Source organism: Salvelinus namaycush, chromosome 5 (genome assembly GCF_016432855.1).
Source record: "Salvelinus namaycush isolate Seneca chromosome 5, SaNama_1.0, whole genome shotgun sequence".
Classification (NCBI taxonomy): domain Eukaryota; kingdom Metazoa; phylum Chordata; class Actinopteri; order Salmoniformes; family Salmonidae; genus Salvelinus; species Salvelinus namaycush.
The window spans coordinates 65,938,612-65,952,048 of NC_052311.1; the positions used below are offsets into that span (position 1 = coordinate 65,938,612).

The window sequence follows — 13,437 nt, forward strand, 5'->3', positions numbered from 1 at the left end:
TGGCCAACAGTTCTATTTTTGTTTCATCAGACCAGAGGACATTTCTCCAAAAAGTACGATCTTTGTCCCCATGTGCAGTTGCAAACCGTAGTCTGGCTTTTTTTATGGCGATTTTGGAGCAGTGGCTTCGTCCTTGCTGAGCGGCCTTTCAGGTTATGTCAATATAGGACTCGTTTTACTGTGGATATTGATACTTTTGTACCTGTTTCCTCCAGCATCTTCACAAGGTCCTTTGCTGTTGTTCTGGGATTGATTTGCACTTTTCGAACCAAAGTACGTTCATCCCTAGGAGACAGAACGCATCTCCTTCCTGAGCGGTATGACGGCTGCGTGGTCCCATGGTGTTTATACTTGCGTACTATTGTTTGTACAGATGAACGTGGTACCTTCAGGCGTTTGGAAATTTCTCCCGAAGATGAACCAGACTTGTGGAGGTCTACAAATTTTGGGGGGCTGATTTCTTTTGATTTTCCCATGATGTCAAGCAAAGAGGCATTGAGTTTGAACGTAGGCCTAGAAATACAACCACAGGTACACCTTCAAATGACTCAAATGATGTCAATTAGCCTATCAGAATCTTCTAAAGCCGTGACATCATTTTCTGGAATTTTCCAAGCTGTTTAAAGGCACAGTCAACTTAGTGTATGTAAACTTCTGACCCACTGGAATTGTGATACAGTGAATTATAATTGAAATAATCTGTCTGTAAACAATTGTTGGATAATTACTTGTGTCATGCACAAAGTAGATGTCCTAACCGACTTGCCAAAACTAGAGTTTGTTAACAAGACATTTGTGGAGTGGTTGAAAACGAGTTTTAATGACTCCAACCTAAGTGTATGTAAACTTCCCACTTCAACTGTATTTAGGATGATACATTTTTGACCTGTTGCAATTGTAAGTGGGCCTAATAAAAAAAATCCTACTTCTATTGGGCTGTTAAGCCTCATAGCCTACCTCAGCCAGTTAAGTTATTTTATATAGGTCTAGGCTCCGAAGAAATAGACTCCAATTAAGCCCTCTTATTGTTTGTAAAGTCAAATTCAAAATTCAAAAGGCACTCGCACATCTGAGCTATCTTTTTTGCAGGTGCATGGCAACAGCAGGATAAGATGAGGAAAAGGAAGAAGGAACCCGCACACTGTTCTGATCATATCACTGATCTTTAATAAGCTTTACGTATCGGCCTCACGGCCTTCATCAGAGCTTTTTTTATGAGTTTTTTAAATTAGCACCCTTATGTAGACCTAGCCCCATCCACATCCGTTCCACGCGTGGAAAAGGGTTGGAGGTGAAGGAAAACATGTAAGTGCTACCAAATATAACAATATGCATTTCATAAGTATTCAAATAAAGTGTGTACATAAAACGTATTAAACACGTCTGTAAAACCACAATGAGGACATCGACCTACCATGCAAGTTTTCATAAATCATCGGGTACAGCGTAAGAAAAACAGAGTAATCTGAAATAGGGGCATAATTCATGTTCAGATTTACAGCATAACATACATAGGCATTTCATCATTAAGACCTTTAGGAAATAATGTCTGGAGGGTGAAAATCCCAAAACATTCTGGCTGATTTTCTTTTGTGGCTGGCAGTTGGCATGGACCAATTTATCACATATATAAAACATGCCCGTGTTTCTTGACCGCATCTCCCACTTTTTGCGAGTTCAAAGTATATGTGGTTGTGAACATTACAGAGTGTTCTTTAGCTTTAGTGGGTCTTTTTTGTAGCAGTTCATCTCGTGTTTTTCCCCAATGCCAAATTAAGAGCTTCATCCACACATTGTGGAGAATAGCCTCTTCTTAGAAACCTATTGCGCATCTCCGCTGCTTTTTCTAGATAGTCCTGAAAATGATTTGTTGCAAGTTGGGGAGGGGGGGGGGGGGGGGGTTCACACCTAGCTCAAGTTGGGGAGGGGCGGAGGTTCAAAGCTAGCTTGGCTATTATACAATTCTTTAGTAAAGGGTGAATAGTCTATTGTTCAGCTAATAGCCCATCCTGCTAGCTTGTGAAAAACTAACAATAATACTTTTCCCCCTTTCCACGTTAAAGATTCCAATTGTTAAAGTGTTTTTAGCCACAATCGACCCCAACCCCAATTAATAGATTTGGACACAGTCGATAGCATGCTGGACTTCGGGCTACAATGTTCAGGGTTCGAAACCTGCTCCTTGCTTGCTTTAATGAATGAGTTTGATACACCTGGAATTGGATATGGTTGGGAAAAAAATGCTAAATAGCGATTTTCGTAAATTAACTTTATGACAAAAAAAATATGCACAATCATTTGTCTCTACATTAACTAACATATTCCTCTCAATTGTATTTTTTTTTGCTTGACTCTTTATGACGTTATAACTACATACATTTGCTTCCCCATAATGTTTTGTCAGCCATCTTTGCTGAAGTCACCACGGACGGGTGGCCCGCGTCAAATTTGTCATTGGAACCACTCGATTGGTCATATAAAAACCTTGGGACCCAAATGCATAATGAGTGCTCTAACTCCCCCTTGTGGTGGTCTGGAGCAATGAAGCCGTGACGCTGGGTACCTCTAAGTCCCGCGGTGCAAGATCGCAACATTTAAAGGAGGAACCACTGTATGTCAAAGATAATAAAACAAAAACACTAAAGTAAACACCACAGTAATGTCCATGAAAACACTACAGTATATACTACAGTATACTACAATCCGCAAAACACTACATGAATTACTATAGTGTATATACTACAGTTTTCTTTTACTACGTATTTATACTATAGTTAACTGTAAATACGACAGTATACTACAGAATTTACTACAGACTTTTGTCCGCAAAAACACTATAGGGAAATGCTACAGTAAATACCACAAAAACACTGCAGTGAATACTATAGTATTTATACAGTATTTTTTGTTGTATTTTTTGATGTGGGGTTGGTGCACTTTGGCCTAATATCTTTTGACTCCCTGTATTCAGCAGAACCACTGAAAACGCTTTTCCCTCATCAATCTACACACAATATCCCATAATGACAAAGAGAAAACAGTTTTTTTGACATTTTGGCTAATTTGCTATAAAACAGAAATACCTTATTTACCTAAGTATTCAGACCCTTTGCTATGAGACTCGAAATTTTGCTCAGGCGCATCCTGTTTCCATTGATCATCCTTGAGGTTTTTCTACAACTTGATTGGAGTCCACCTGTGTTAAATTCAATTGATTGGACATGATTTGGAAAGGCACACACCTGTCTATATAAGGTCCCACAGTTGACAGTGCATGTCAGAGCAAAAATCAAGCCATGAGGTCGAAGGAATTGTCCATAGAGATCCGAGACAGGATTGAGTCGAGGCACAGATCTGGGGAAGGGTACCAAAAACTTTCTGCAGCATTGAAGGTCCCCAAGAACACAGCGGCCTCCATCATTCTTAAATGGAAGAATTTTGGAACCACCAAGACTCTACCTAGAGCTTGCCGCCCGGCCAAACTGAGCAATCAGGGGAGAAGCGCCTTGGTCAGGAAGGTTACTAAGAACCCGATGGTCACACTGACATAGCTCCAGAGTTTCTCTGTGGAGATGAGTGAATCTTCCAGAAGAACAACCATCTCTGCAGCACCACCAATCAGGCAGAGTGGCCAGATGGAAGCCACTCCGCTTTGTGTTTACCAAAAGGCAGCTAAAAGACTCCCAGACCATGAGAAACAAGATTCTCTGTTCTGATGAAACCAAGATTGAACTCTTTGGCCTGAATGCCAAGCATCACATCTGTAGGTGAAGTGTGGTGGTGGCAGCATCATGCTGTGGGAACTGAGAGACTCGTCAGGATCAATAGAAAGATGAACAGAGCAAAGTACAAAGAGATCCTTGATTAAAACCTCAGACTGGGGCGAAGGTTCACCTTCCAACAGGTCAATGACCCTAAGCACACAGCAAAGACAAAGCAGGAGTGGCTTCGGGACAAGTCTCTGAATGTCTTTGAGTGGCCCAGTCAGAGCCCGGACATGAACCCGATCAAACATCTCTGGAGAGACCTGAAAATAGCTGTGCAGCAACGCTCCCTATCCAACCTGAGAGCTTGAGAGGATCTGCAGAGAAGAGTGGGAGAAACTTCACATGTAATCGCTGCCAAAGGTGCTTTAACAAAGTACTGAGTAAAAGGCCTGAATACTTGTAAATGTGATATTTCAGGGGGATTTTGTTAATACATTTGTAAAAAAAAATCTAAAAATCTGTTTTTGCTTTTTCATTATGGGGTATTGTGTGTAGATTGATAAGGGGGAAAAACTATTAAATCAATTTTATAATAAGGCTGTAATGTAACAAAATACGGAAAAAGTCAATGGGTCTGAATACTTTCCGAAGGCACTGTACATATCTCTGTGAAGTGTCTGTGTTGTTTATTGAACTTGTGAAAAACAAATTCCTCTCTGGCCATCTACCCCTTCCCCTCTCTCCTCTTCCCCTCTCTCCTCTTCCCCTCTCTCCTCTCCCCCTCTCTCCTCTCCCCCTCTCTCCTCTTCCCCTCTCTCCTCTTCCCCTCTCTGTCCTCCCCTCTCTCCTCTTCACCTCTCTGTTCTCCCCTCTCTCCTCTTCACCTCTCTGTCCTCCCCTCTCTCCTCTTCACCTCTCTGTTTTCCTCTCTCTCCTCTTCACCTCTCTGTCCTCCCCTCTCTCCTCTTCACCTCTCTGTTTTCCTCTCTCTCCTCTTCACCTCTCTGTTCTCCTCTCTCTCCTCTTCACCTCTCTGTCCTCCCCTCTCTCCTCTCCTCCTCTCTCCTCTTCCCCTCTCTCCTCTCCCCCTCTCTCCTCTTCCCCTCTCTCCTCTTCTCCTCTCTCCTCTTCTCCTCTTCCCCTCTCTCCTCTTCACCTCTCTGTTTTCCCCTCTCTCCTCTTCACCTCTCTGTCCTCCCCTCTCTCCTCTTCACCTCTCTGTCCTCCCCTCTCTCCTCTTCACCTCTCTGTCCTCCCCTCTCTCCTCTTCACCTCTCTGTTCTCCCCTCTCTCCTCTTCACCTCTCTGTCCTCCCCTCTCTCCTCTTCACCTCTCTCCTCTCCCCCTCTCTCCTCTCCCCCTCACCAGGAGGAGGGTGGCACTAGGAAGCGTGTTGCGTTCCGCTCCGTGTCGGGCGGCGAGGGGAAGAGTGATGAGGGGACACGTCTGTCCGACAGAGTGACCATGGGAAGGGACTTTTCTCTGACCATCTCCCCCGTGGCGGTGGAGGACCAGCTGCCCTTCTACTGCCAGGTCACTGCTGGCCCTGCTGGAGTCGGAGAGGCCATCACACAGCTCAAAGTCTTCTGTGAGTTACTGACCACTGACCTTTAGAGTGACCCTACTGTGACCTTTAGTGGCCGATGCGATCTTCGCTGTATGGGATGCCGTCTGGATTTTGACTGTCGGGATGAGAGTGTGTGTGTGTGTTGTGTGCTGGATTAGTGTGTGTGTTGTGTGTGCTAAATGAGAGTGTGTGTGTTGTGTGCTGGATGAGAGTGTGTGTTGTGTGTGCTAGATGAGAGTGTGTGTGTTGTGTTTGCTAGATGAGAGTGTGTGTGTTGTGTGTGCTAGATGAAAGTGTGTGTGTTGTGTGTGCTAGATGAAAGTGTGTGTTTTGTGTATGCTGGATGAATGTGTGTTGTGTGTATGTGTGAGTGTCTAAATCAACGATTAACGTATAAACTTAGTGAATGAACAATATTATTTTTGCATTGCAGAGTGTAGTCAATAATAAGCATTATACATGAACTAAATACTGAGTAGAACAACGTAAAATGATTGAGATAATAAATGGGCGTGAAAGTAAGACTCTTTCTTGCACCTTAACATTTCATCTTTGTAAGAAATCTAGATAATTATTATAAAAAAAATTCTTCAAGAGAATGCTATCTCTAATAAGCTGCCCAGAGGTCAATTAGTCCTATGAACATCACACTTGACACAATTTATTAATAGTTCAATTGCATCTGTCATGTCTAATAGATGCCATCTTAATGACCGTCCAGAATTCTCCTGAATTATCGCCATGGCGATGAGAGTTGACCCCAGACCGGGTCGTTGTGTCCTTGTCACCCTCTGCAACCCCAACACATTAGCAATCCTATTCCCTGTGTTAAAATACACCAGGAAGTAAAATGTTTGGAGTTGGCCCAATATCAATAAATATCATTATTTTGGGTTGGGCCAATGGGGGTAGAGGGTGAATGGTGTTGGTTAGAGAATTGAGTGACACTTCAATGACGGCCTACCCCGGCCAAATCTGGACGACGCTGGGCCAATTGTGCGCCGCCCTATGAGACTCCCAATCACGGCCGGATGTGATACAGCCTGGATTATAAAGAGTACCATAATGGAGCACTGATACAATTAATTAAGACAAGTCAAATACCTGACTATAGACTTTAACAGGCCACTCAGGACTGTTCCCTAAAGTACTGTATCTCCTCTTTGTCTGCCTTCCTCTCCCAACTGAATAGGAGCAGTTTTTAATGACTCCCTACAAGGGCTGAGGGATAGCCTGAGTGTTCTGAAACAATGGGCTTCCCAGGGGACGTTTACACTACAGTAGCAGGTATAATGGTCTGAGCAGAAAGGGAAACAGTGATACACTCACTGACACCATACAGAGTCTGTTTGGAGTCTGTTTGATTGAGTGTGTGGACAGGTGTCTTTTATACAGGTAACGAGTTCAAACAGGTGCAGTTAATACAGGTAATGAGTGGAGAACAGGAGGGCTTCTTAAAGAAAAACTAATAGGTCTGTGAGAGCCGGAATTCTTACTGGTTGGTAGGTGATCAAATACTTATGACATGTAATAAAATGCAAATTAATTACTTAAAAATCATACAATGTGATTTTCTGGATTGATTTTTGTTTTAGATTCCGTCTCTCACAGTTGAAGTGTACCTATGATACAAATTACAGACCTCGACATGCTTTGTAAGTAGGAAAACCTGCAAAATCGGCAGTGTATCAAATACTTGTTCTCCCCACTGTATATTTTTATGTACATATTCTTATTCATTCCTTTACACTTGTGTGTAAAAGGTAGTTGTTGTGAAATTGTTAGATTACTTGTTAGATATTACTGCACGGTCGGAACTAGAAGCAGATTCATTTCGCGAAACTCGCATTAACATCTGCTAACCATGTGTATGTGACAAATAAAATTTGATTTGATTTGAGAAAGATAGAGGGAGGTGTGAGAGAGAGAAATATGGAGAGAGAGAAATACAGATGGGAGGAGAGAGAGAAAGATGGGAGAAAGATGGAGGGAGGAGTGATTGAGAAAGATAGAGGGAGGTGAGAGAGAGAAAGATAGAGGGAAGTGAGAGAGAGAAAGATAGAGGGAGGAAAGAGAGAGAAAGAGAGAGGGAAGTGAGAGAGAAAGATGGAGGGAGCAGAAAGAGAGAAAGATATAGAGAGAAAGATAGAGGAAGGAGAGAGAGAGAAAGATAGAGGGAGGTGACATAGAGGGAGATGAGAGAAAGATAGATGGAAGTGAGAGAGAAAGATGGAGGGAGGTGACATAGAGGGAGATGAGAGAAAGATAGATGGAAGTGAGAGAGAAAGATGGAGGGAGGTGACATAGAGGGAGATGAGAGAAAGATAGATGGAAGTGAGAGAGAGAAAGATGGAGCGAGGTGAGAGAGAGAGAGAAAGATGGAGAGAGGGGAGAGGGAGAAAGATGGAGGGAGGAGAGGGAGAAAGATAGAGGGAGGAGAGGGAGAAAGATAGAGGGAGGTGAGAGAGAGAAAGATGGAGCGAGGTGAGAGAGAGAGAGAAAGATGGAGAGAGGTGAGAGAGAGAAAGATCGAGGGAGGTTAGAGAGAGAAAGATAGAGGGAGGTGAGAGATAGAGAAAGATATATGGGGCAGAGAGAGAAAGAGATAGTGAGATAGAGAGAGAGAACGATAGGGGGAGGTGAAAGAGAAAGATAAAGGGTGGAAAGAGAGAGAAATATAGAGGGAGATGAGATGGAGATAGATATATGGAGATGAGAGAGAAAGGTGGAGGGAGGAGAGAGGGAGAAAGATAGAGAGAAAGATGGAGGGAGGTGAAAGAGAGGGAGGTGAAAGGGAGAAAGATAGAGGGAAGTGAGAGATAAAGATAGAGGGAGGTTAGAGAGAAAAATATAGATTGGGCAGAGAGAGAGAAAGCTAGAGGGAGGTAAAAGAGAGAAAGCTAGAGGGAGGTGAGTGAGAGAAAGATGGAGAGAGGGGAGAGGGAGAAAGATGGAGGGAGGAGAGAGGGAGAAAGATATATAGAGAGAAAGATAGAGGGAGGCGAGAGAGAACGATATAGGGAGATGATAGAGAGAGAAAGATGGAGGGAGGAGAGAGGGTGAAAGATGGAGAGAGGGAGAAAGATAGAGGGAGGTGAGAGAGAGAGAAAGATAGATGGAGGTGAGAGAGAGAAATATAGAGGAAGGTGTGAGAGCGAGAGAGATATATGGAGGTGGGAGAGAGAGAAAGATTGAGGTAGGTGAGAGAGTGACGTGAGAGAGAGAGATAGGAGATCACGTCAATGTTATTAAATGTCTGCTGTTTATTTTTATAGTCAGACTGCAGCTGTGGTCTATCTGTGATACCATGACCTTGCATGTGAATGAGCGAGGGAGTGAGAGATACATTGATGACAGAGAGATAGAAACAGAGGGAACACACAGCAGTGTGTGAGAGAGAGAACGAGGAGTGTGTCTCTTGTCTGTGACCTGTATCAGCCCACAGAAACCGAGGTCACAGTGGAATAATCCACACAGGGATGTTTACCATTGCCCTAATTGGAGATGTGTGTGTGTGTGCGTGCGTGCATGCATTTTTGTGCATGCACTGCGTACATATATGTGTCTGTGTTACTGTAGCTACAGTAAATGAATGGCACTTGTCTCTCTCAGGGTGACGTGAGCTTGGCACCTCGAGCTCTTCTTGTCTGTGTCAAGGCTCTGAGGGTTTCCGTCATGTGATTGGTTCAGGAAGGGGATACCAAATGATTTCCAGTCATCCAAATACATGTGTATACCTAGAAATGTCTGTCTGACTGCACTGGAAATATATATATATATATATATATATATATATATATATATATATATATATATATACACTGCTCAAAAAAATAAAGGGAACACTTAAACAACACAATGTAACTCCAAGTCAATCACACTTCTGTGAAATCAAACTGTCCACTTAGGAAGCAACACTGATTGACAATAAATTTCACATGCTGTTGTGCAAATGGAATAGACAAAAGGTGGAAATTATAGGCAATTAGCAAGACACCCCCAATAAAGGAGTGGTTCTGCAGGTGGTGACAACAGACCACTTCTCAGTTCCTATGCTTCCTGGCTGATGTTTTGGTCACTTTTGAATGCTGGCAGTGCTTTCACTCTAGTGGTAGCATGAGACGGAGTCTACAACCCACACAAGTGGCTCAGGTAGTGCTGCTCATCCAGGATGGCACATCAATGCGAGCTGTGGCAAGAAGGTTTGCTGTGTCTGTCAGTGTAGTGTCCAGAGCATGGAGGCGCTACCAGGAGACAGGCCACTACATCAGGAGACGTGGAGGAGGCCGTAGGAGGGCAACAACCCAGCAGCAGGACCGCTACCTCCGCCTTTGTGCAAGGAGGAGCAGGTGGAGCACTGCCAGAGCCCTGCAAAATGACCTCCAGCAGGCCACAAATGTGCATGTGTCTGCTCAAACGGTCAGAAACAGACTCCATGAGGGTGGTATGAGGGCCCGACGTCCACAGGTGGGGGTTGTGCTTACAGCCCAACACCGTGCAGGACGTTTGGCATTTGCCAGAGAACACCAAGATTGGCAAATTCGCCACTGGCACCCTGTGCTCTTCACAGATGAATGCAGGTTCACCCTGAGCACATGAGCACATGTGACAGACGTGACAGAGTCTGGAGACGCCGTGGAGAACGTTCTGCTGCCTGCAGCATCCTCCAGCATGACCGGTTTGGCGGTGGGTCAGTCATGGTGTGGGGTGGCATTTCTTTGGGGGGCCGCACAGCCCTCCATGTGCTCGCCAGAGGTAGCCTGACTGCCATTAGGTACCGAGATGAGATCCTCAGACCCCTTGTGAGACCATATGCTGGTGCGGTTGGCCCTGGGTTCCTCCTAATGCAAGACAATGCTAGACCTCATGTGGCTGGAGTGTGTCAGCAGTTCCTGCAAGAGGAAGGCATTGATGCTATGGACTGGCCCGCCCGTTCCCCAGACCTGAATCCAATTGAGCACATCTGGGACATCATGTCTCGCTCCATCCACCAACGCCACGTTGCACCACAGACTGTCCAGGAGTTGGCGGATGCTTTAGTCCAGGTCTGGGAGGAGATCCCTCAGGAGACCATCCGCCACCTCATCAGGAGCATGCCCAGGCGTTGTAGGGAGGTCATACAGGCATGTGGAGGCCACACACACTACTGAGCCTCATTTTGACTTGTTTTAAGGACATTACATCAAAGTTGGATCAGCCTGTAGTGTGGTTTTCCACTTTAATTTTGAGTGTGACTCCAAATCCAGACCTCCATGGGTTGATCAATTTGATTTCCATTGATAATTTTTGTGTGATTTTGTTGTCAGCACATTCAACTATGTAAAGAAAAAAGTATTTAATAAGAATATTTCATTCATTCAGATCTAGGATGTGTTATTTTAGTGTTCCCTTTATTTTTTTGAGCAGTGTATATATATATATATATATATATATATATATATATATATACTGTGCATATATTCATGTAAACAGCTGTGCTTATTTGAATTCAGGTAATATACTGTATCAGAAAATGTGTGAATAGTGGACTTGCATTTTGTAAAGCTCTGTTCTGAGAATATAACTCCCCCTTCCTCAGTCGCTCCAGAGATGCCAGAGGTCACTGGATCCAACCAGGCCATATCTGTTGGTGACTCCTCCACACAGGTTGGTTTCAACTATTTGTCCTGTAAACTTCCATTGTCCTCCAATGTTCTTATGTTCTTCCATTGTCCTCTAATGTTCTTCCATTGTCCTCCAATGTTCTTCCATTGTCCTCCAATGTTCTTCCATTGTCCTCCAATGTTCTTCCATTGTCCTCCAATGTTCTTCCATTGTCCTCCAATGTTCTGCCATTGTCCTCCAATGTTCTTATGTTCTTCCATTGTCCTCCAATGTTCTTCCATTGTCCTCCAATGTTCTGCCATTGTCCTCCAATGTTCTTATGTTCTGCCATTGTCCTCCAATGTTCTTATGTTCTTCCATTGTCCTCTAATGTTCTTCCATTGTCCTCCAATGTTCTTCCATTGTCCTCCAATGTTCTTCCATTGTCCTCCAATGTTCTGCCATTGTCCTCCAATGTTCTGCCATTGTCCTCCAATGTTCTTATGTTCTTCCATTGTTCTCTAATGTTCTTCCATTGTCCTCTAATGTTATTCCATTGTCCTCTAATGTTCTTCCATTGTCCTCCAATGTTCTTCCATTGTCCTCCAATGTTCTTCCATTGTCCTCCAATGTTCTTATGTTCTTCCATTGTCCTCCAATGTTCTTCCATTGTCCTCCAATGTTCTTCCATTGTCCTCCAATGTTCTGCCATTGTCCTCCAATGTTCTTATGTTCTTCCATTGTCCTCTAATGTTATTCCATTGTCCTCCAATGTTCTTCCATTGTCCTCTGTTCTACTATTGTCTTCCAATGTTCTTCCATAGTCCTCCAATGTTCTTCCATTGTCCTCCAGTTGCTGAGTATCTTTCCCCTCCTCTGTGTGTGTGTGTGTGTGTGTGTGTGTGTGTGTGTGTGTGTGTGTGTGTGTGTGTGTGTGTGTGTGTGTGTGTGTGTGTGTGTGTGTGTGTGTGTGTGTGTGTGTGTGTGTGTGTGTGTGTGTGTGTGTGTGTGTGTGTGTGTCAGGTGGGCCAGTGTGTGAGCCATAACGGTCACCCCCAGCCCAGGATCATCTGGTTCCAGGACTCCAAGCCTCTGCCTGAGGTCAAGGACAACAAAGAGAGTGAGTATACACTACCTCTACTTACTACTACTACTAATACTACTACTAATATTACTACTACACTGTAAACAAAAATAAGCTAGTTGTTTCAACTAATTATTATTAAGTAACTGGTTACACAGCCTTTTTTTTGTTTACTCAACTTTTCAGTCTAAAATATAATTGTTGACCCAAACTTGAGAAAACGTAGGCAAAAACTTAGTCAACTTAAAACGATGTGTTTTCTCAACTTGTTTGGTGTGTTGATTCAACTAGAACTGGTTCTCTGTTCATCTTACCTAAAAAGTACCAGTTACACACACCGTGCTTTTAACATGTTTTCAATTTACATATTTGACACATGTTGACATGATTACATTATGCATGTTCATGTATACAGTAATTATTATTCAATTTCCTTACCTGGGATTTGACCTCACAACCTCTTGGTTCAGGGCATTCCGATCTTCCTGCTGCACCACCATGTAAAACAAAACCCAGCTCTGGGACATGTTACTTATTAATAATTAGTTGAAACAACTAGATTTTTTTCAGTGTCCGCTTCATATGTATATACTGTATTCTAGTCAAGGCCGTCCTATTTAACTATTGCTGTACACATACTATTCTACAATATGTATTCTACAGACATATTACATATTCTATCCATATGCTGTCCATAATGTCTATATATACCGTCATATATTCCATTCCTCTACTTTTGAAATTGTTGTTTATTGTTGTGAATTGTTAGATATTACTGCACTGTTGGAGCTATGAACACAAGCATTTCGCTACACCCGCAATAACATCTGTTACAGTTGAAGTCATACACCTGAGCCAAATACATTTAACTCAGTTTTTCACAATTCCTGACTTTTAATCCTAGTAAAAATGTCCTGTCATAGGTCAGTTAGGATCACCACTTTATTTTAAGAATGTGACATGTCAGAATAATAGTGGAGAGAATAATTTATTTCAGCTTTTATATCTTTCATCACATTCCCAGTGGGTCAGAAGTTAACATACACTCAATTAGTATTTGGTAGCAATGCCTTTACATTGTTTAACTTGGGTCAAACGTTTCGGGTAGCCTCCCACAAGCTTCCCACAATAAGTTGGGTGAATTTTGGCCCATTCCTCCTGACAGAGCTGGTGTAACTGAGTCAGGTTTGTAGGCCTCCTTGCTCGCACACGCCTTTTCAGTTCTGCCCACAAATTGTCTATGGGATTGAGGTCAGGGCTTTGTGATGGCCACTCCAATACCTTGACTTTGTTGTCCTTAAGCCATTTTGCCACAACTTTGTAAGTGTGCTTGGGGTCATTGTCCATTTGGAAGACCCATTTGCGACCAAGCTTTAACTTCCTGACTGATGTCTTGAGATGTTGCTTCAATATATCCACATAATTTTCCCTCATCATGATGCCATCTATTTTGTGAGGTGCACCAGTCCCTCCTGCAGCAAAGCACCCCCACAACA

General features: G+C 43.3%; 1 protein-coding gene across 1 annotated transcript in view; it reads left to right on the forward strand.

Annotated features, from left to right (window-relative positions):
- Positions 1 to 13,437, forward strand: part of LOC120047282 (basal cell adhesion molecule-like) — a 39,229-nt gene that overhangs the window by 3,715 nt on the left and 22,077 nt on the right. Inside the window, exons 4-6 of the mRNA XM_038992808.1 lie at positions 5,076 to 5,295; positions 10,853 to 10,920; positions 11,881 to 11,977. Coding sequence (XP_038848736.1) covers positions 5,076 to 5,295; positions 10,853 to 10,920; positions 11,881 to 11,977 — 385 coding nt within the window. The remainder of the gene's footprint in view (positions 1 to 5,075; positions 5,296 to 10,852; positions 10,921 to 11,880; positions 11,978 to 13,437) is intronic.